The 23561-nt window shown below is 44.9% G+C and overlaps 1 protein-coding gene across 2 annotated transcripts; it reads left to right on the plus strand.

The window, feature by feature from the left end:
• The first annotated feature begins 147 nt into the window (after positions 1 to 147).
• DDX25 (DEAD-box helicase 25) lies at positions 148 to 19307 on the plus strand. Of its 2 annotated transcripts, XM_027580816.2 has the most exons (13): positions 165 to 296; positions 501 to 713; positions 917 to 983; positions 1287 to 1331; positions 1845 to 1980; positions 3742 to 3834; positions 3919 to 4021; positions 5488 to 5602; positions 6578 to 6755; positions 13982 to 14219; positions 15291 to 15453; positions 17532 to 17720; positions 19010 to 19307. In XM_027580816.2, the coding sequence occupies exons 4-13, from the start codon at positions 1304 to 1306 to the stop codon at positions 19069 to 19071; spliced, it is 1305 nt and encodes a 434-aa protein (XP_027436617.1). In that variant the 5' UTR covers positions 165 to 296; positions 501 to 713; positions 917 to 983; positions 1287 to 1303; the 3' UTR covers positions 19072 to 19307. The 2 variants fall into 2 exon arrangements, with proteins under 2 accessions (XP_027436616.1, XP_027436617.1); XM_027580815.2 differs by lacking the exon at positions 501 to 713 and having other exon boundaries at positions 148 to 296.
• The last annotated feature ends 4254 nt before the right edge of the window (positions 19308 to 23561 follow it).

Raw genomic sequence — 23561 nt, forward strand, 5'->3', positions numbered from 1 at the left:
GGTCAAGTGCAAACTTGCCTCTGAAGGCTGTTCTCCTTCCCCCGCAGCCCCCACCTCCTCTCCTGGCTCCGCCCCCCTCTCTGGAGCTCCCGCGCCTGCGCGCCGCGCCGCGGGTGGTCGCGGGCGCGTCAGCCTGCCCCCAGAGGAAGCCCATTGGCCGCTGGCTGGAGCCGGGCGCTGCCTCGTGCCGGGGGAGGGCGCACGTGCTGGGGGCGATAGCTGCGATCGCGGCTATGGCGTCGTTACTTTGGGGAGGCGACGCCGGGGCGGCGGAGAGCGAGCGGCTGAACAGCCATGTAACCGCCGCTGAGCCGGGGAGGGCAAGTGGGCGGGGGCCACAACCGCACTCTGAGAGGGAGATGTGCCAGGGAGGGCGGGAGGAGAGAGCCCCGCTAGCGTGTGGAATGGGTGTCAAATGGTGCAGGGGAGATGTGGCAAGGATGTGGGGAGGGCCGGGGGCAGGAGACCTCGAGAGAGACACGAGACCTTTGGTTTGAAAGGGCAAAATGAAGACCCCTAGAAGTCCCGGGAGAGAAAGCAGCTGATAGTCCCAACTAGACCTTGGAGTTTTCTGCTCTCCCAATTTGACCATTGGGCCTCGGCTAGCTTCCATCTTACCGACCACCACGCTTTGCTACCCACATCCCTTCCTCGTGCTGTGACCCCCAAGGACTGCCACATTTAGATTAGAGGACTATAAAGAGGAACTTAAGGTACAGGGGCAGCAGAAAGTCTCCTTCGATTTTAGCATAATTCATAGCGGTGACCTATTCCTGAAAAGAATCCAGTGTCAGAATTAATACCTGACACTGCAAAGGAGACAATATTCGGGTGGGTCCCTCCCTGCTAGGGGGGTGCACTGGGCTGCTTGGTGGCTTGCTTCCTAATATTGGTTGAAATTTGTGTCTTTCAATAGTTTTCAAACCTCATCCATCCCCGGAAGAACCTTCGGGGTATTAAGAGTACTACAGTCTCAAACATAGGTGAGTGCTATTAGATAAAGCAGATTGGCTTTTTATTAATTAAAATTAATTTTATTTATTTATTTATTTATTTATTTATTTATTTATTTATTAAAAAGCATTGCTTTCCTCAGGTCCCTGGCAACTGAAATGCCTCTGGCTCCCATTAACTGTCAAGGTCCTCCACTACCTTCCCAGTCTTTTAACCCACTCCCTCATTGAATGACCCTTGCTGTCAGTGCATACTGTGGAGATGGTGAGATACTGGGATCATACACTTTAAATTTCTGTTTGGTATTTATTGTTTCTCTTCCATTCTTTTAGATGGTTCTATTAATAACATGGAAGAAGATGTTGAAGAAGATGTAGGTAGGAGATAAATTTATTTGCGTGTAACCTAGCACTCTGTATGAGTTAATCATGATTTTTCACAATGGGAGCGAATAATATAATCTCAATTGGAAAAGAACTGTCTTCTGTTTTCTTTATAAATAGTGACTATCAGAAGAAATACTAAATGAGGAGTAGGCCATATTTCTTTAGGGGAAGTTGAGATGGAATAATGCAGCAATGGGTTAAGAGTTTTCAGCTGGCAAGGAAAAATTAGGTCTGGTGGTGATAGATTAAAATTAAAAAATTAGGTCTGGTGGCTTGCTCAAGGTCAGAGGTTGGTATAGCAGCAGAGCATAAGAAACTGGATTCTTGTGTAGAAAGGAATTCTCAGTGTTGTCATTCTTTCTAGAACCTCCTTTTAGAGGGAAGATGGGAGTAGGAGCAGTTGCTTGACACACAGTCTCTGATTGGGAAGGAGCAATTTATTAGATTCATCTAGGAGGCTAGATTTTCACCTGCAATATCTCCTTTTTAATTTTTGCTTTCTAGTGGATTTGGCAGCTAATTCACTCTTAAACAAGTTAATCCGGCAGTCCTTAGTGGAATCCAGTCACCGAGTTGAAGTCTTACAAAAGGATCCCAGCTCTCCACTCTACTCAGTGAAAACATTTGAAGAGCTGCGGCTGTGAGTATTTTTACTCATTTATTAGGGAGAAATTCCAGAAAGAATGGTACAGAACAAAAAAAATCTAACAATAAAAACTCTCAGAATCCCCTTCATGTTCTAATAGTCAATATTAAAATGAGATGTGTACATTTTGCATGCAGTTGAAATATTCAAAAAGGAGGACTAGGGTACCTGAGTGTGCAGCAAATTGAGAACATCTTGATGGTAAAATATTTTAACCTTGCCATGCTAAGGGGGATAGTTAAGCTCAACACAGCCATATTGCTATTCTCCGTACCATAATATGGATATAGGGACATTGATGGCCCACATACCCTCCCTCACCCCCTTTAGATAAGTTATAAGCTTTTAACTTCCTAATTATATTTTGTTTCAGATGGTATTAAAATGAGTAACTTTCCCAAATGGGTTTGCATTTCCTAGGGATCTATCAATTAGCATTAAGGAACTGTATTTTAACAGGAAGAGTTACTGATAGGGACCTATGTAGAGGGGAAATATCCAAAATCCCAATGCCCCAACATTTTCTAAGTGGAAGAAGAAACTTACCTATGATTAATAGTTGGCTGCCAGTAATCTGCCAAGTAACCAAATACAAAATATACATGTTGTTGAAGGTGGAAGTGTTCCAACCTAATTCATTTTCTCTTCTTTCCATCATCTATCATGAGACCCCAGGAAAGATGCATTTAAAAATGCTGGCTCAGGGGTGTGTGGGTTGCTCAGTCGGTTAAGCATCCAACCCTTGATTTCAGCTCAGGTCATGATCTCAGCGTTGTGAGATCAATGAGCCCTCCGCTGGGGTCTCCGCTGGGCATGGAGCCTGCTTAAGATATTCTCTCTCTGCCTCTGCCTCCCAACCCAACCCCCACTCATGTGTTCTCACTCTCTCTCTCTCTCTCAAAAAAAAAAAAAAAAAAATGTTGGCTCAAAAGGATGAGGTAGTATTGTGTCTTCTGCTCCTAGACAGAACTGATGTAAGAATTACCTCAATAAAATTTTGTCTTCTCTGAAAATTACTTTAAAGAATCAAAGATTGTCATTAATTAAAAAAAGTTAAACAGTATAGGCATCTGGCTGGCTCAGGTGGAAGAGCATGGGACACTTGATCTGGGGGTCATGAGTTCGAGCCCCATGTTGGGTGTAAAGATTACTTAAAAATAAAATCTTTTTTTTTAAAGATTTTATTTATTTATTTGACAGAGAGAGACAGAGCAAGAGAAGGAACACAAGCAGGGGGAGTGGGAGAAGGAGAAGCAAGCTTCCCGCCGAGCAGGGAGCCCGATGCGGGGCTCAATCCCAGGACCCTGGGATTATGACCTGAGCTGAAGGCAGACACATAATGACTGAGCCACCCAGGCGCCCCTTAAAAATAAAATCTTTAAAAAAAAAAAGAATTAATACAGTAACTCTCAGTTTTCTGCTTGTGTGGAAAATAAGACTCTTCTGGCAAATTGATATACTTCTATCAGATGAGTTTTTCCTTTTTTGCTTGGGTCAACCAAATGTTCCATGTTAGGCTATTATTACTGTCCTCAGCCTAGGCTTAAAGCATAGTTTATTATTTGAGTGGTCCAACGGTACAGGCATGATTGTGTATGTTTGGGAGTTGAGGTGTAAATTGTATATTTCTAGATATTACCTTTGAAGCTTAGTTGCAGAGTGGCTTAATTTAAAAATACACCTTTTGAGTTCATATTTCTGAGGCTACTGACCAATCATAGGGGCTTTAAGTATGTGCTTTTTTTTTCTTGATAGGAAGGAAGAGTTATTAAAAGGGATCTATGCAATGGGATTTAACAGACCATCCAAAATCCAAGAGATGGCCCTCCCTATGATGCTGGCCCACCCGTGAGTTTCCAGGGCAGTGCTGTTCCAACTTGGTTTTTAGTCTGCTGTATGCAGTTTATGCCCAGGTGTCTCTCTTTTCTACAGACCCCAGAACCTCATAGCCCAGAGCCAGTCTGGAACAGGAAAAACAGCTGCTTTTGTCTTGGCAATGCTAAGCAGAGTTAATACCTTGGAATTGTTCCCACAGGTAAGAAAAGGTTGAGGGAGAAAGGGGAATGCTTGCAATGCCAGTGATATTTTAGTAATGGGCGATATTACTGCCATGGTGTGATAGCATTTCAAATAGACATTCTTTCATAAAATCCCAGAGCATTGGGCAGCAGGATGGAACAGTGATAGGAGCACAGGCTTTATAGTTTGGTTTCAATCCCAGCCTCTCTACTTACTAGTAGAATGTCTTAGGTGAGTTAGTAGAGCATTTCAAGTCTGTTTCCCTGTCTGTAAGGATAACATCTATAAAGGCATGGATCATTCCTGACTCTGAGCACAGTGCCTGGCTTGGTGAATGAATGAATGCCTCATAGGATTGTCCTATAGATTAAATAATGTACCTCTTTCACACTGTGCTTGGTCTGAAGTAAGCATTCACTAGTGGTGGCCGTATAGCTGTCGGACCAAAGAATCACCCCGTCCGCTGCTTCCTTTAGCAGAGGGGAGACTGAGGCTTGGAGAGGCACGTGTCTCACATGAGGTCACAGATGTCCGAGAGTGGCTGAGCAGGGACAGGGAGTGCACTTGCCCTTCTCTTGGTCTAGCTTCCACTTTTGGAAAGTGTCTGGTATTCTTTCCCTGTTATTTCCACGCTGTGCTCATCAAATCATGTGACAAGCTGACGACCTGAGTATTGAGCGCACCCCATGCAAAGGGTTCTTTCGGGAAGCTTACAGTTTGATCAGCAAGATAAGCTGTGGGCGTGGGTGACTGATGCCTGGTGTATGAAATTTTGTGCTTTATTAGATAGGTTCACTGAAATACATATTCAGGGTTTGGTACTATGAATAAAAATTCTTCAGGAAAAGCTGGGCTTAAACCCATGTTGAGAAATGTGTGTGGAAACAGTTGTTAGTACCTTGTTTTCCTTTTCTCTGTATCACAGATCCTTAATTGAAGCCCATAAATGCATTAAGTATCATCAGTTTCTTCCATCAACATTTTCCTTCCTCAGCAGCCACCAGATATAGGGGGTTGGAGGTAACAAAGGAAAGAATTTTAGGGAATATTCTGCCAGAGGTGTATACAATCGATTGGATCAAGCAGGGAGTGTTCTGGAAACCAGCAGACTTTTAATAGCAGGCAAGAAATGTTGGGGGTGACACTCAAGCAGTGATTCACCTTGCATTTCCTTTTCTTCTTGACTCCCAGCCTCCCTGCACCCCACTCTCTCCCACAGAAAAAAGCAGGATCTGTGGTTCTTCATAACTCTTTAGAGAGGAATATATAAAAGGTATTTCTCTGTCCTTCAGCCCCTTCTCCCTTCCCTTACTCGACATTCACCTCAGATCTATCAGCTGCTAAATTGTGTTCAACTGAAAATACTTTATTCAACCAAAATCTCCCAGTTTCACCTGTGTCTCCCTGTACGAATTTTAATTGTACTTCAGATTTGTACAATGGCTTTTGTGAGCCTTGTGACTTGCCCCTTCTCTCTCGCAGTGCCTCTGCCTAGCTCCTACTTATGAACTGGCTTTGCAAACTGGTCGTGTGGTCGAACGGATGGGAAAATTCTGTGTGGATGTTCAAGTGATGTACGCCATTCGAGGGAATCGCAGTATGTACCAGTAAGCCAGGCCTGGCGGAATTTTTAAATCCCGACTCGACCACCAGCAAGCATGTTCTGTACCTTCTCGGCTTTCTTGTCTCTAAAATGGGAGCTATCACAGCACCTGTGCCAAAGAGCTTTGACTAGAATTAAATGAACTGATGCAGATGCAGCACTGTGTACATGCTTGACACGTAATAAAGACCCTGTACATGTTAGCTGCATCACTTCCACATCCTGCAAAGATGATGGTTTTGGCTTTTTTTGAGGCTCAGTTGTTTCGTGCAGAATAACTTGTACTGTGTTACGTTTTCATTAAAGTATTATGTGCGTGTAGCTGGAAAAGAAAGTCTTTAAAACAGAGAAGGTCAGAAGGTAAAGGTCTCGTCCTCCAAAAACCTGTTTCCAAGGATAGTAGTTTTGTTCACAGACTTTTGTGGTTTGCTTTCTTTTTTCGGTTCATACACATGTGGATGTACATGTATGTATTTGTTTTTGTAGAGTGTTTATGAAATTGGGAGCATTTTTTTCATAGTGTCTAAAAACGTACATGTTTTGGACATCATTCCATGTCCATTCATATAGTCCCACCTGATTGTTTTGACTAGCTTCATAGTATTCAATAATTTATTTAATGTAACCCATTGATAGACATTGTGTTTTTTTTCCACTTGGGGACAGTTGGTAGGTTTCTCACCACTGTGCCGGTGTTTCTGTAAGGCGGTGGGATTGCTGGAGGGTGGCTTTTTAACTGACCATGGCGCAGAATCCAATAGGCAGGACTATTACTACCCTAAACCTAGAAACGGGGGGTTTATCCTAAAGCTCTGCAAAATCCAAATCCGCGATGACTCTCAGGGTTCACACCTGGAAAATCGTCACGAAATATACCTGCGCTTCACAGCCCAATGTTGCATGGCCCTGAATTGTGGACTGTGAGGGTCCTTTGCATCTGAAGGAGTCAATCAACCCTTTTCTCTCTAGTTCCCAGAGGCACCGACGTCACCAAACAGATTATAATTGGCACTCCTGGAACTGTCCTAGATTGGTGTTTCAAGCGAAAATTAATTGACTTGACTAAGATTCGTGTGTTTGTCCTGGATGAAGCAGACGTGATGATTGACACACAAGGATTCTCAGATCAAAGCATTCGTATTCAGAGGTAAGTTTCACATTCATCCTTTCTCTTCCTGGATCTTCGATCTGGAGGGGGAGTTTGATTTGTCTGCTGCTCCCAGTTGTCTTCACTGCTTGATTCCCCGCTTCCTTTGCCTCTAAAACAAATCTGGGTGTTCAGTATTTTCACCAGCTCAGCGGGCCCTTAGACTGCTGTCATTTTCCCACTTCTTTAGTTTGTCATCTTGCCTGATTGCTTTCACTGTTTGCTTTCATTGTTTTCACTACAGGCCTGTACGTGGAACCCAGCAAATCGTGCCACTAATTTTTCTAGTAAGAGCAAAAGTCTAAAGAGAATTTATTGAAGTCTGAGACGGCTACTGTGAGGCTAACTGCTAGAGAGAACACAGTAACCTGGAATCAGGAGCCCCGTGATCTAGTCCTGACTTTGCCTCTCATTTGTCAAGTAAATCCTCTTGTTTTCCTAGGCCTCTCTCTCAGGATCACCCAAGGGCCTTAAAATTACAGATTGCTGGGGCTAACCTGAGCCTCACTGGTTTAGAATTCTGGGATTGGGCTCTAGGAATCTGTATCACTTATTAAATTCAAATAGTACTAAGGGGTGCCTGCATGGCACAGTCGGTTAAGCATCTGACTCTTGGTTTCGGCTCTATCTCCCTCGGCCCCTCCCACTCATGCCCACCCCCCAAATAAATAAATAAATCTTAAAAAACAAAAAACAAAAAACAAACAGTACTGGAAGACCTGTAATGAAAAACAGTGCAGTGGTCCTTCTAGAGAATGCCTCTCTGTTCTGGTATTAACCCTCATAGTTTAAAGAGTATGCTCAAATGGCTATTTCTTAATGTGTCACTGTCTGCTGACTGCTAGTATAGGAAGTGGGAATCCAGCTCTTTTGTCCCACACCCTCTCCCCACCTTCCTGTCCCCTCTCCCACCTTGCTGTGGTTACAGTATAAGAGTTGGCTACATTAATAGTGTTGTTATCATTAGGACATTATATTGTTCATTGTCACACAGCACATTACTATGATTATGTTTCTTCTTGTACAGCTGTTTCCCCTAGAATTAATAATTGCCTGTTTTCCTTCGTTTGGTTAGCATCACTGGGTAGGGACCCTTAATTTTTCTCTGCCCATTTCATCATATGTGTCGTGTGTCAGTGATATCTCCAAATAGGCAAATACATTTACAAACTCTGTCAATGTCTTTTTTTCCTGAAACTCTCACAATCTCTGTCCAGTTTCAGTCCACACTGGTCATACAACAGTCACTGTAGGTCTCCCTGGCCCTCATTTACGGTTTGGAATCTCCTGTTTTCTGGGTGTTTTTCTTGGTTTACTGTCAGTTCACTCACTATCCAGGAGTATATCCTCTAGTGGCTTCCTTAAAATAATGTTGGGAAGTTCACTTTCTATCTCCCACATGTTTGAAAATGTCTTCATTGTGCCTGTAAATCTGATCTTTTGTTTGCTTGGATGTGAAATCCAAGTTAAAGAATTCTTCCCGTAAATTCAGAGTCAATGTTGAAAACAAAATTTTTTTTTTAAATACTGTAGTTAATACTCTCAGTTCCAGTGTTGTTGCTGACAAGTTTAATGTCTTCCTGATCCCCAAACTTTTGTAGGTGATCTGCTTTTTTCTCTCTAGAAGCTTTTGGAATCTTCCTTCTTCACGGTACTCTGAAATTTCTCAATGATATGCATTGGCTTGGGTCCTTTTTATTCTCATCCCTTGTTCTAGACGTATAGTGCACTCACCCTGTTCATTTGTAAAACTTGTGCCTGTCAGATCTGGGAAAATTTCTTAAGGTCATTTCTTTCCCTACAGTGACCAACGTTTTAGAAAGCAGGACACAGTCATGGCAGACAAAAAAAATATATAATAATATAGAAAAAATAGTCATACACGTGTGTTATTAACATAAAAATATGGGAAATATATGTTTCTTTTAAATTATATATCACCCTATATTTTCTGTTACATAAATGCTACTATTTAAGCAAAACAACAGAACTAGTTAACAGTGGCAATTAGTCGTAATTATTAGTATGACTAATTAAATGAATAATATGTATGAGAAACATAATGATATTTTATAATGTCATCTTTGACAGCAGTTTATTTTAATCTTTTTAAATTCATTATTGGATGCTTAAATTTTATACTCTGTGCTGTTGTATATTCTTAAGATACTCAAATATAAGACTTCTTACAAGGAGAATGTCAATACAGTAGGACTAATTAAAGAGCTGTTACCTGTGTTTAAAGACCCAACCAGCGGTGACCTATTTCTTTTTGTCTCGTAGTGAGGTAGGCTATTTCTACTCTTTCCCTTTCCTCTTCCAGTAATAATTCTTTGAACTACCTACAGCCTTCTTTTTTTGTATGTGGTGGGAAAACTGAATACAGTCCAATGTAAAATTCATTTTGACTTGGTAGCTCTGCTCTTAGCAAGTTCATGCTGACTCCTGCTATTAGTCCAGTGTGATGTCCTCTTCACAAAAGTGTTCAAGCATGGATTATTTAAGAGTTTACTTTCTAGCAACACTAGGTTTTTAAACACACAAGAATTCGTGTCTAGCTTTCTAGAAATGTCCACATCAACTCTGCAGGCTTGTTTAGTAGATCAGTTGTTTGTCGCTCTGATCCCTTGTGCTGAAAATCCACCATTTAGGTTACCCACATCTAAAATGTCCATCATTGGGTTGCCTGGGTAGCTCAGTTGTTAAGCGTCTGCCTTCAGCTCAGGTCATGGTCCCAGGGTCCTGGGATCAAGCCCCGCATCAGGCTCCCTGCTCTGCGGGAAGCCTGCTTTTCCCTCTCCCATCCACCCTGCTTGCATTCCCTCTCTCGCTGTGTCTCTCTCTGTTAAATAAATAAAATCTTTAAAAATAAAATGTCCATTATTTTCAAAAGCTCTGAAGTACATTAGCTACCATTGTGGTTCTCAGGGAAAATAGTGGTGAAGCACGTAGGCAATTTAGGCTTGGGAAGTCAAAGATGGATTCCAAGTTACAGTTTTTAGCAAAGGAATGAGAACGTCTTGTTCAACTGGGCTGCCCTTTCTTTCTTTCTTTCTTCCTTCCTTTCTTTCTTTCTTTCTTTTTTAAAATTTATTTATTTGACACAGAGAGACACAGCGAGAGAGGGAACACAAGCAGGGGGAGTGGGAGAGGGAGAAGCAGGCTTCCCGCGGAGCAGGGAGCCCAATGCCGGGCTCGATCCCAGGAGCCTGGGATCATGACCTGAGCCAAAGGCAGATGCTTAACAACTGAGCCACCCAGGCACCCCTGGGCCGCCCTCTTCTGGTGACATTTTTGAGTTCTGCAGCCACCTTATTTCCTAAAAAATGAGTAATTTTGTTGCTACGAGTGTAGGTAACACCAGATAGCTCAGCTTATCGTTTCTGTTTTCCTATCATCCTTTCCTCCATTCCCATCTTCAGTGTATTTTCAGATGATTAGAGAAGGACATTCTTTTTTTCTCATACTTTGAAGATACGATATTATGACTGGCCAACATTTTAACTCTTTTACATGGCCTCAACAGTGAATGTATCTTATAGGCAGATGTTCAAGGTGACGCCCTTCTTCCATTTCCGTACAGGTAAAAATCTTACTAAGTGTCTCAGCAAGTTTTGAGGAAGCTGAAAAGTAAGCAAAAACTTTGATAACGAAAGCTCAGTATCACAGTTAAGCAAATGATTCGCCTTTTAGAAATGCTATTCTCAAAGTATGTGGGGTATTTAGCTGGCAAGATCTTTTCCTTTTCTTTGATAAGTTTATAGGCTGAGTGGAAGCTGCCAGAATTTACATTTGCACTGTCCGCTGCACGTGCAGACAGTTGCTGAGAAGCTAGTTTGTATTTGGATGTGATGTCAGCAAGATTTAGATTTTCTGTCTTATTAAAACTTCAAAGAAGTCAAGAAGATATTTTGAACTCCCATTTTTCAAATCCTCAGAGATAGGGGGAATATATTTTTTGTTGCTGTGATTTGACATATCACCTGGTATAGTGTACAAAGCATGATCATTGGTAAGATCTTACAGAATTAGCTCTCCACTGAAAGCGGTAAGACCATCGCTGCTCAAAATGTCTCCATCTGTTCACCTGCAGGACATTTTATTTGCAAGTGCTGAAGCAGGCAATGTAACTTTACTCAGCTTCCTAGAGATTTCAAGGGAGGAATGCAGTGATGCACGTCTGTCTGTGCGGTATGGCCAGACAAGTTCAGTATCCACTGTTTCCAGCTGAGCACTGTGTGCTTTCAAAAGGCAAAACAACTTTGAATTTAGAAATGTTGCCTGTCTCATCCCGAACTCGGGAGGTTCAGTCTCCCTATCCACTTTTCACGCCACCTTGCCCCCAGTTCTTCCTTCATGCGGTACAGTTGCTCTGGTTCTGGTCTTTGCCTCTTGCACCCAGTTGAATGTGTCCTTCTGTCTGTCGTTAAAATAACAACAGTCGTTTGCCCTTCTTTTTCTGTCTTGTGTGGGTTATCCTGCCTTTCTCTGTTTCTGTTCTGTAACTTCCTTTTCTTGTTATGGATGCAATATGCTGCTGTTGTCTCTCTGAGAATATTAATTATAGTATTTAAAATTTTTTTCTGCTCTCAACGTTGGTTCTGAGTTATCTAAGTTTCTTCTTGTTTCTTTGCTACGTCTGTCTCTTGTGGTGGACCATCCCCCCTCGTGTCTGGTGATACCTGGCTGGCCTTTCATAATCTGTGGTTAGGAACCAAGAAGCTTATTGACAGCTCGAGTGCATGGTGGGGCTTGTGCCTCGGGCAGCTCCCCTCTAAGATGATCGTTACTTGCAGGTCATTAGAACTATGGAGTATCTCTCCTCTCCTCCCTAGGAGACATACACTTGGTTGCTGGCCTCCCGGGAGCAGGGCCAGGGAATGGGCTGCATACTCTCATATGCATATTTTCACTTACTCCCTATTTTCAGCTTTCTGCTTTACTCTCACCTTCGGCTGAGGCTGGCATCCCCAAGGCTGGGATTTCTGTACAAACTAAACCTCTAGTCTCCTACTTGTACATGCTCACCTGCCTGAAGTAAGGTGGGATACAGCTGTTCCTTATACACATTTTCAGCCAGCCTTCCTATTTAAAATAATTTTGGCCAGGGGCACGTGGGTGGCTCAATCAATTAAGCGTCTTCCTTCAGCTCCGGTCCTGGGATCGAGCCCCGCATCAGGCTCCTTGCTCAGTGGGAGCCCTCTGCCTGCCGTTACCCCTGCTTGTGTTCACTCTCTCTCTGTGCCAAATAAATAAGTAAAATCTTTAAAAAAAATAATAATAATTTTGGCCAAAGATCAAGTGAGACTCCCTTCTTGCTATCCCTTGCCAATAAGTTGGTATATTTATGTATAACCAAGAATGAAAGATTCAGAATTCTGGGAAAGATGCAGTAGTCAAAAAGGGCTTTCTCTTCAAGAGAATATTAAGTAATAATTAGGGCATTTATGTTGGTTGTTCATCCCTTCGTTGTTGATTTTCTTCTTTTGCTTAAAAAAGATTAAATTATAGTATTGTCCCATAGAAATATAATGCAAGCCACATGTGTAATTTTAAGTTTTCTAATAGCCACATTTTAAAAAAGGTGAAATTCATTGTTATATTTTATTTAACCCAACATATCAAACAATAGCATTGTAACAAGTAATCAATTTAATCAATATAAAAATTATTAATGAAATAGTTTACATTCTTTTTCTCATACTAAGTCTTCGAAATCCAGACTGTTCTGTAGACTAGCCCATGTTTCCTTCCTTGTGCAATCTGTGTACATTGTCTTTTTGGAATGAAATGGGCAAGTCTTGGGATGCCAGTCCTGGCGCCATCTTTTTCCAGATGGAGGACTGTGTTACGGTAGACAGCCAAGAGGTCCCCCCCTTCCTCCCGGCCCCCACCCCCCACCGCAGCAAGCTAATGCAGAATTTTCCTCATATCTTCTCACACACCACTCCTGCTTTCTCTGGCCCCTGGTGCTCGTAGCTCCGAGCGCTCTCACAGGTTCTGAGGGAGCCACTGCCTTTGCAGCCCAGCCACCATCTGCATCACTGTTTCCATCTGTACCACTCACATGAGGGCGTCATCCGCTTTCTCATTTACCATGCTTTCCCATCTTCCAGAAATACGTTGACATATCTCCAGTTTCTCCTCTTCTGTTCTCTGTGTTGTTGTGGGTTCATATCTTTCTATCTCTTTATAATCGTACTCGTGGTGTGTGGGAAGCTGGGGAGGTACGCATGTAGACAGTCTACTGTAGTTGCCCAGAAGTCTGTCAAATCATTACGTAGAAAAACTCCCCAGATGACCCACGCCCCAGGCTTGACGTAGTGCCTGGGAGTCCCTGGACCCCCTGATCTCCACCACTCTCTTTTAGCACTAATGCCGTATCTTCTAGGTGGTGTCTTCTCAAAAGTGGTGATTTCTGTCTGTTGAAATCAGATTAAATTCAGATTTATTGATGTATAAAATATGTTCAGAGAAATACATGAATCACAAGTATGGAGCTGAGTGAAAATTCAAAGAGGCTGTGTTCAGACGATGGCCCAGACGGAGAACTAGAACTTTACCAGCACTTCTAGAGGTCCCCTATGGCTCCTTTCCTGTCACCAGCCTCCACCCACCCCCATCCCCACCTGCTCCTCCCCAGGATTAACCTCTGTTCTGACTGCTGGCTTCATAGATTCATTTTGCCCATTTTTTAAACTTTATGTGAATCAGCCCTGTGTTTGTTACGGGTTTCAGCTCACATTTTGCATGCAGTAGCATTTCCCCTTTGTTCCCCTTTTGTTTCTATCCAGGTCCTTCCCATCCCAAAGAAAGTTAGTGTGGCTGTTGTTCTTTCCCTCCCAAGATATATAACACCTGCCATCGAATGACTAGCCTGTTTCTTTCCTCCCATTTCACTGTGTGTGAGGCGGATACCATGAAACAGTATCTAGACCAACACTCGGGGCTCCTGATTCTGCCTTGCTTAAACAGAAAATCGGCATGAAACGCCCCAGACCCTCCAAAATACACATCTAAACTTTGCTCTTGAGCTCCACGCTCAGCTCCTGTGTGTTCCCAAATTCTTGGTGGCAAGGAGGGGCAGGACACGTGGCCCTTTGCACAGAGGTGGAAGGCGGCACATCCCCTGCTGACCCTGGTGGCAGTGGACAGGACATGCTTGACGCCCCGAGGAGAGCGGCAGGGATGGCAGTGGCTGACGGCGTCTTCCCTGCCCCTTACAGAGCTTTACCTTTGGAGTGCCAGATGCTTCTCTTCTCAGCGACCTTTGAGGAGTCTGTGTGGCAGTTTGCAGAGCGAATCATTCCAGACCCTAATGTTATCAAGTTACGAAAGGAGGAGCTGACCCTGAACAACATCCGACAGTATTACGTGCTGTGTGAGAGTAGGAAAGACAAGTACCAAGCCCTGTGCAACATCTATGGCGGCATCACCATCGGGCAGGCCATCATCTTCTGCCAGGTGACCATGTCCCGGTCTGTCTGCGCCGTGCCCGGGCTTACCCGCAGAGAGTCCGACAATGGAGGGGTCAATGATGCCAATAAGGGCCAGGCACCCCCTTCAGCAGTTTGGGTACAGGAGGCTATTTAATCTTCAGAACAAGTTGGGACAGAAATGAATCTGTATGGAAAGAGTAAGTGATGGAGTAAGACTTCAAGATGATGTTAAAAAAAGGACATCCTTATTTCAGAAGGATGGCTTCTGACGTTTCTCCATATAGGTTGATGTTTATTGTGGGGTTTTTATAGTTCTCCTCAATCAGATGAAGAATATTCTTGTCTAGTTCCTAACTTACTATGAGGAAAGTAGCCACTCAGTCACTATTAATATTACCCTATTTTTATTTTCGTATTTATTTTTTGCTCTCCGACATGTTTCACGTTCACGTGTTGGTTTTATTTTCTCTCTACCACGTGAACACTGTAAACTCCATGAGCGCAGGACCTCATCTGTGTTACTTACATAGCCCCACTAGAATGGCACCCTCCTGGCACAGGGACGGCACTGAAAACCTTATCGAATAAAAGAAAGCTCACTTCTGCCACGGACTAGCCATGAAAATCTTGGGCAAGTGACTCCATGTTTTTAAGCTTTGGGTTTGGGGTTTGTTTGTTTTTTTATTTTTTAAATGAAATCAGGTAGCTGGTTCATCAAATTGTTGTGATAACAATGACCATAATGCATATAAAGATCTGGACAAGACACCAGGCAGACAGGAAGCAGTCTTACAGTGCCTGAGGTTGTCTTCACTATGTTATCCCATTTGGGCATCATCCTACCGCGTGCGGTAAGTGAGCATTTTATCTCTCCTTCATGGCTGAGAAGGCAAAGTTCACACAGGTTGAGAGGACGTGACCCTGAGAAGCACAGGAGGTACCGCATTAGAAGGTTCCTCTAGGGCTTGAGGGAGAGGTAAAGCAAAACTCCTGTGCAGCCCTTTCCGTCTTCCTCACCATGCATATGTGAGCATTGCAAACACAGCCGGTCTGCTTGGACTTGGGGTGCTATGCTGGGTTTTGTGTTTTCATGTAGACTCGTCGAAATGCCAAGTGGTTGACTGTGGAGATGATGCAGGATGGCCACCAAGTGTCTTTGTTAAGTGGAGAGCTGACCGTGGATCAGCGAGCCTCCATCATTCAGAGGTTTCGGGATGGGAAAGAGAAAGTTCTTATAACAACCAATGTCTGTGCTCGAGGTGTGTGTGTGTGTGTGTGTGTGTGTGTGTGTAAACATTTAAAGTCAAGTTTATTGAAGTATAATTTACATATGATAAAACTCACTGATTTTAAGTTTACAGTGAGTTTTGACAAACGTACAGTCGTGTGACCATCACCATACTCGAAGTACAGAACAGTCCACGCTCCCTCCAGAACTTTCTTGTGCTCCTTTGCCGACAGCCTCTTCCTTTTATCATCTGACCCCTGGAAACTACTGATCAGATTTCTGTCTCTGTATTTTTGTCTCTTCCAGATGCTGTGTAAGTTAAATCATATAGTAGTTGGCCTTTGTGTCTGACTTATTCCACTCGACATTATGCTTTTGAGTTCATCCGTCTTGTGACATATATTAGTAGTTCAATCCTTTTTATTGCCGGGTAGTATTCCTTTGAATGGATGTACCACACAATTAGTTCGTCCATTCACCAGTTGATGGACATTTGGATTATTCACAGTTTGGGGCTATTTCGAATAAAGCTATAATAAACATTCATGTATAGGTCTTTCAGAGACATGTTCTCATTTCTCTCGGATAAATACCGAGGAGCAGGATATCTGGGTCATATGGTAAATGGATATTTAGCTTCGTAAGAAACTGTCTTCCAAAGTGACTACCATTTTCTATTCCCACCAGCAATGTAGGAGAGTTCCAGTTGCTCTGCATCCTTGCCAGCAATTGGTATTGTCACTCTTTTTAATTTTAGCTGTTCTGGTAGATGTATGTGGCATCTCATTGTGTTTTTAACTCAGGTTCCCTAATGATGTTGATCATCTCTGAGGTGTTTTTAATTTCAAAACTATTGACTACTGAGGGGAAAAAAATCTTTGGTTTTTTTTTTAAGAGAAGGGCCTTCCTACGGCTTTCAGCCTCCCTATGCCCTTGCCTAGACCCCATACTTGAACCTTGTTTCCTAATTCATTCTTAGTTCAGCAGATAGAAATGAGGACCTGCCGTGCGTGTAGAGCTCGGCACTGTGGAAGAGTAGCCTGAAAAAGGATGAGGTCCCAACCCCTTGGGAGCTCAGTGCCTGGACGCTTACTATCTAGCCCAGTGATACCCAATAGAACTTTCCACATTAATGGAAATATTCTACTCTGTGCTGTTCAGTTGGTAGCCACTGGCCATATATGGCTGCTGGGTACTTGAAACATGGCTAGTGTGACTGAGGAAATGAATTTTTAATTCGGATTAAAGTTAGATGGCCATATTGGATGGCGTGACGCTGGACCTAGGAGGAAAGAGAGCACCAAGGGCTCCAAAGAGGACAAGGCTTGTGACCCAGACAGCTTCCTAGTGCCGGGGGCCGGAGGTACTGGGGGGTCACAGAAGTCTTCCTAGGGAACATCAGATGTGAAAGGTTTTGAAGGAAGGGTAGGGAATCCAGTTTGGTAAGAATTGACAGTTTGCTTGGGAAATGGCAAGACCATGTGACTGCAGCGTTGGATTTGAGTCAGGAGAGGAAGAGATGAGACTTCACATGGTGTGGAAATCTGGAACTGTTTGTTCTTCATCCTGTGCAGTTGGGGCAGTCAGGTCCTGAACACAAGTGTTCTGGACGTTGCCATGGTGACTGTGGTCGGAGAGATCAGAGGAGGAGAGAAGAGGGGGAACCCGGCTGGAAGCTGTTGTAACAGTGAGGCAGGGGATAAAAAAGACCTGGGTGGGATGATGACCAGGGCATGGAGCGGAGTGGGGTCCCCTGAAGGGTAGAGGACTCTAGACGGGGGGCCTGCTGGGGACTTAGCACGGCAGGAGGGGAGAGGAGGCCTGATCTCTGTGGGCTTGGTGAGAGCCCCTGTCCACAACACACACACAATCTCTGTACATATTTAGACTTCTGTGGAATGAGCTTCTACTGGCACTCTTAAATCTAGCATCCTAGACATACTGTGCAAGCAAACTGCCTGACCAAAGTATCCACTTCCATGATGTAAAACCAAGTTTTATTTGTAAATTGTGGCTGTTACATGAGAATTCCCTTGGCAGATGTGGTTTGCGAATAGCTATGTCCTAAGGAAACAGTTGCAGGACCCTACAGCATCTCTCCTCTTCTAGGGATCGATGTGAAGCAGGTCACAATTGTTGTGAACTTTGATCTCCCTGTAAACCAAGCTGAGGAGCCAGACTATGAGACCTACCTTCACCGCATAGGGCGGACAGGACGCTTTGGGAAAAAGGGCCTCGCCTTCAACATGATTGAAGTGGATAAGCTGCCCCTGCTTATGAAGATCCAGGATCACTTTAGTAAGTAGCACCTGTCACAGTGGGAACCGTGGACCCTGCTGATGTTGACAGTGATGGCGTGTGTCACAGACCTTATACCCAGAGGCTTAGGGTAGCTCCGGGACAGGAGCCAAGGAGTGGGGGGCTTTTAATTCACAGTGCCAGGGTCCCTACAGAGCCCCTATGGTTGATTAAATCATCCGTATATGGTAGCTAAAGAACAATGGAAGAATCCAGTGGAAGGAGTATGAGTTCAGGTTTGTGTTATTGCCCATTGTGGGACCTGGGGCAGCTTTCCACGTCCGGTAAAGCACCGCCTAAACAAAGTAATAAAGTCCTTTAGGATTATATTCTGTCCCCAGCTTCCTCTCTTATTTACATTTTTCCCTTCCTCTGGCCCCACCCTAACAGCTAGGATGGTCCTGAATTCTGAGATCTGCTGTCCTTCCTCCAGCCCCCCATCCAACAAGGCATGCTCCAATAACCTGCTGGGGCTCTTGGACTGGCAGCTTGCCCTCTGATGGAAACTGATGGAAAGCGCAAGAGTGACCTAAACTGTGGTGTCCACCTCTCAAATTACCCCATACCCCAAAGCCCATGGATGTGGCTGGGGAACAGGGGAAGAGGAACGCCCAGATGACCCCAAATATATCTTCACCTTTTGGGAAATTGGTACTTAACTTGGCGGGAAGCAGTGGACTCTGTCCTGGGGAAGTGCACAGAGACATGTATGCAGTCTGAAATACAATTTTGAAAAGTCTACAGACTGTAGCACGTCCATGGCCCCTTCAGGGAAGTTGATTAAGCACCCCTGTGTTAGGAGAAGCAAGGAGGGATGGGGGAAGAAAGAACGTTACGATCCACTCTTGCTATGGTCAACGCCGTATGACCTAGTCTTGGGAAGTGACCTCAGTGGAGGAGCCCCCCTCCCTGTTGCCATCCTGCACCCCACCCTCCCTGATACACTCACCCCCACACACAGGCCCACTTTATTCCTCCTAGCACGAGCAGGCCCCTTCCCAGGCTCCCCTCCCTTGCACTCTGGCCTTTTTCCTGCCCAAGTATCTAGACACACATGTTCTATTGTTTGGTGCATTGGATGCTATTTTAGTCAGTATTAACTGGTTATTTTGATACCATCTCTTCCTAAACTGATCTCGAGAACGTTCCTCTCTCAAGGCTTTCCATGCAAGGGGTCACAGGAACACATATTTGCAAAGGTGTCACTGTCTTCAGAAATTCACAGTTGAGTGGAAAGAAATTCCATTTAGACCCTGGGCTCAGACTGATTCCATTCTCTCTCCTTCTAGACAGCAGTATTAAGCAACTCGACCCTGAAGACATGGATGAAATTGAAAAGATTGAATATTGAAGATAGAACTCTATTGCTTGTGAAATATCCTAGTTTATGTGAGAATGTCCCAGTGGGTTTCAAAGGTAATTTTTTTCCGTTGGGGCTTTTACAAAGTGAAACTGTTAAATATGGCAAAATAAATGTCATGGTAGCCTTAGTCTTAAGACCTGAGGTCTTTCTGAAACCAGATTGGCGTGAAGCACATGATCTTTTTGAATAAAAAAGCAAGATTATTTCTTATTCTAATCTCATTTACAGGTAGACATCTTTGTGTGGGCCCTGGGATGTTGCGGGACTTCATTTCCAGGATCTGAGCACACCGTGCCGCCTGTGAACATGTCAGGGTCCACGAGATGGCAGTAGGACCTCACTGGTTTGGGAAGGTGAGCTAGCGGGCCAGAGAAGCCCTCCAGCTCCAGGCCTCCCTCCCGGGCCTGCTCTCCCATGCAGGCACGTGCGCGCACATACACCCCTTAGGTGGGAGTGCAGGGTGAAACCTTCAAAAAGTAAAACAAATTTGAAAGAGAACATTTTGCTTTTTTAAATGTTTCAGTTGACATACAGAATGTGAAAATATTTTCTCTGCTTGGTTTCTTAATGTCTTCAAAATAGAGTAGGTTTAATCCATCATCAGCTATCTAATAGTCTCTGAAAATGTGTCTTTGTTATAGACATTTCTTCAAAACAGGCCAGGGAGGGGAGGACCCATTCGCCTTATTAAAGAAGCCACACTTCATTCAAGGTATATCTGAGAATCCCAGACGTTTTCCTATAAGTCCCATTGAGATGCTTTTCATTTCTCACATTTGCTGCTAACAAGTGAAACAGTGGGCTTGAGGAACCCGGGGAAATTGATACTCCCGCAGAAAGCTGGAGCAGGTCTGCAGTCTGCAGCTAGAGCCCAGGCCCTGGCTCTGTCTGTCCCACTGAGCCCCACCGACAGCCACAGAGACTGCCCCCATCACCCGGGCCTGGAAAGGTGTTTCTGGCATATCTGTTTTGGTATTCCACGCACGGAGCTCTCTGCCCGTGTTTTATCCCCATGAGCAGGGCTCAGAAATACATGAAAACCATCCAGCTGCCTCGCTCCCTGGCGGACGTTTATTGTGCACCCTTTACGCCAGACGCCAGCGAAAGGGAGATGAAAAAGAAGTTACAGTCGTCTCAGACTTCAGAGTAACGGCAGCCTCAGAGGAAGACAGCAGGGTAACAGACTGTGCCGAAGGAGGGAGGGGTGTGCAGGTCACTGGTGCTGCTCGGAGGAGGGGCCCCGAACACCAATGGGGCCGGCTTCCCAGAGAAGACACTGTCTTCTTTCACGAGAGGGAAATACGTATTGAATGGTGCCTCTGGTCATGTCCTCAGGGCCGCCTTACGCTTACCTAACATGGGCCCAATGAGGCAGCCTTCCGGGTCCAGCTCTCCCGCATGTGGTCAGTCTTCCTGTCCACTCAGTACCCAGCCCCCCAGCACAGTGCCCAGCACATAACAGGTGGTCACTAAATATTTGTCGAGGAAATAATCCTTTGCCATTTCTTCATTCACTAACATTCTTCCCTGAGGTTTTCCATCCAGAGTTTTGAACTGCAGTTGTATGGCATAAGATGACTGTAGGAAGTACATCAAGACGTCCTGCTCTCTCTCTTTGAAGTCAGTGGGACCGTGTGTCATACTCACCTCTGCACTGGGGAGTTCTAAATGAAACTACCATTTCCCTATCCAGTTCAGATCTCCCACAGACTCTCTACCGGTTACCCTCACAAACGTTTTCAGGGATTTCCCTTTGGCAACTGTTCCCACAGGGTCTGCAAATAGTGGGCATTCTTCAGCCTTCCCCTCAGCCCCTCTCCTCACATTCTTTTGTCTCCAGCAAAGCCGTCCTGTGTTCTGTGTGCATCACAGCTGTCTTAACACTATAGCTGTCCAGTTTGGTGAGTCAACAGTCTGGAGGCTGTTTTGCAGGGTGCAGCTCCTTGCTGGGAACTGCAAGCAATTTCACATCTCCGTGCAAGGCCTGGCCAAGGTCATCTCTCAGTTGATGCCTGCCTGAGGAAGGAGTCCATGGAGAGGCAAGGAATAACCAGATGATTTCAGTGCCTCTGTGGGCTGGGTTAATCAGCTGTGTATTACTTGGCACCAAATACTAAACCAAATCCATTAAGTTGATCTTGGCCAGCTTGATACTGTTAGCATATTGAAATTCACAATTACATAGAGCAGGGCTGTGACTCCCAGTGGGAGTTGTGAGTGAACACCTCGCCTGGGGCACAGCTCCTATGATGTTAGGTGCTGGATCTAAGGCAGCTAAGTTGGTCATCATCTGGTAGGATGTCTGACAGCCCTTCTCAAGAGACGTTACTGCTTTTGGTCCTGAGGAAGTGTGGATCCCCCTAGCAAAGCTTGGTCCCAGCGGTCTCTGCACATGTGACCAACAGTGGAACGTCTCAGAGGATCGCTGGCGGAGGGGGGACGAGCAGTACCTTCCAGCTCTGGGGAGGGGAGCTGGTTGGGTCCAGCCTTGCTTCTGCTCTTGGTCCTCTCCAGGGCCCCGTCTCCTTCCCTTTGATTCAAGGAGGGACCGCACTGAAAAGAGGACCCGAGCAGAGACTCCACAGCTGTTGGAGTGGAAAGTGAGATGGGCGTTCAGAGCAAGGACCTCTCTGTGGGCCTGCACTTCTCTGCCCTCTGAGCTTGAGGGCCTTCCCCTGATCTTTCCTGCTGTTGTAGGGAGCCCATGCTTGCTGATCCCGCGGGCACATGGGGCCCAGCAAGTGGGCCTAGGTTAGTTTTACCACAGGACTAACAGAGTTGGGTCCTCTTAAATCCTACCTCCCTCACTCCAACCCTCCCTCCGTGATGGCAGGGAACCATGTGTATTAAAGACACTCATAGCATTGTAACCCATGGACTATGAAATATCTTGGTCTTGCTTGAAATATCTCAGACTGTGCTTCAAAGAATACCAACTTTATATTCTTGGAAGAATCCCAAAACAACTCGCCCCAGAATTTTGTATACTTTTTTTTTAACCCATGGCTGAGAGGAGAGTTAGACCTTGCCCTTCTTACTTTTCTGTCTGCTGACCCCCTGGCCCCGCTAATGTTTTCGGTTCTAGGTTCTGCATTCTCCCGGGTTCTTGGCTCTCCCGTGCTCCCTGCTGTCGAAGGAAGGATGGGTCAGCCAGGCTCTAGCCTTCCCACACCCCTCCCTCCTACCCCAGCTGGACTGCCTGGTGCCCCTCAGAGGCAGGCTGTCAGGGCCATGGTCTTGAGACACTGCCCTCTCCCCCTGGTATTCCTTATTGCTTTGTGTCTCAGTCAGCTCGGGCACCAGAACAAAACACCACAGACTGGGTGGCTTAACAGAAATTTCTTTTCTCACAATTCTGGAGGCTGGAAAGTCCAAGATCAAGGTCCAGCAGCGTTCAGTTTCCGGCAAGGACTCTCTCCTCCCTTTGCACCGTGTCCTCACGTGGCAGAGAAAGAGAGCGCTAGCTCAGTGCCCTCTCTGGTGTCTCTAATCCCATAATCCCACCACCAGGGCCCCTCCATCACGACCTAATCACCTCCCCCAAGCCTCACTTCCAAATGTGGTCACATTGGGACTAGGGCTTCAACATAAGAGCTTGAGGTGGGGGTGGAGAACAAACGTTGTGTCCCACCTGCCAAATAACACTTAGCAATCTCCCATTTTAAAACTATCCATATCCAGAACACTCCATTCACTGTCATTTAAAACTTGCGGTGAGGTTGAAGCACCATTATCCTCTTACAACGTGGTTTTCTACCCCACCATTAAACAAGCAACTCTTAGACCCTTCTAATGTAATACAGGGACCGCACCAGAGATGGGATGATTCTTGGTGAAGAGAAGGAACAGTATGTCCTGAAAATCTACAGAGAGTCCCACTGCCCCGGTAGAGCTGTCAGCCCTCCTCCCCCGGTTAACTTCCACTTCTGCTTGGGTTAGAGACAACCAGAAGCTCTAATATATTAAGAAAGATGAGCACTGAAAAGTTGACCCCCCCCCCACTCTTGTATTCCAGAAGAAATGAAAGAATTTTTTTAAGAGATTTTATTTATTTATTTATTTATTTGAAGGAGAGAGACACGGCGAGAGAGGGAGGGAGAGGGAGAGGGAGGGAGGGAGAGGGAGGGAGAGGGAGAAGCAGGCTTCCCGCCGAGCAGGGAGCCCGATGCGGGGCTCGATCCCAGGACCCCGGGACCATGACCTGAGCCGAAGGCAGGTGCTTAACGGCTGAGCCACCCAGGTGCCCCGAGAAATGAAAAAATTTTCTAAATGAGAATCTTTACAGATCTAAAGTCTTTAGTCCTTAAAGAGAAGTGTGGGCCACTCTCTCACTCTCTTCTTTGGGAATTCATCTTTGCCCATGATTTTTTTCTATTCGGTAGAATGGCCATGGGTTTCTATATTCCCATTGCTAGAATATATTTTTCATGAGGGAATAAAGTCTTATTTTTTTGTAAAGATTTTATTTATTAGAGAGA

Source organism: Zalophus californianus, chromosome 11 (assembly GCF_009762305.2).
Source record: "Zalophus californianus isolate mZalCal1 chromosome 11, mZalCal1.pri.v2, whole genome shotgun sequence".
Taxonomy (NCBI): domain Eukaryota; kingdom Metazoa; phylum Chordata; class Mammalia; order Carnivora; family Otariidae; genus Zalophus; species Zalophus californianus.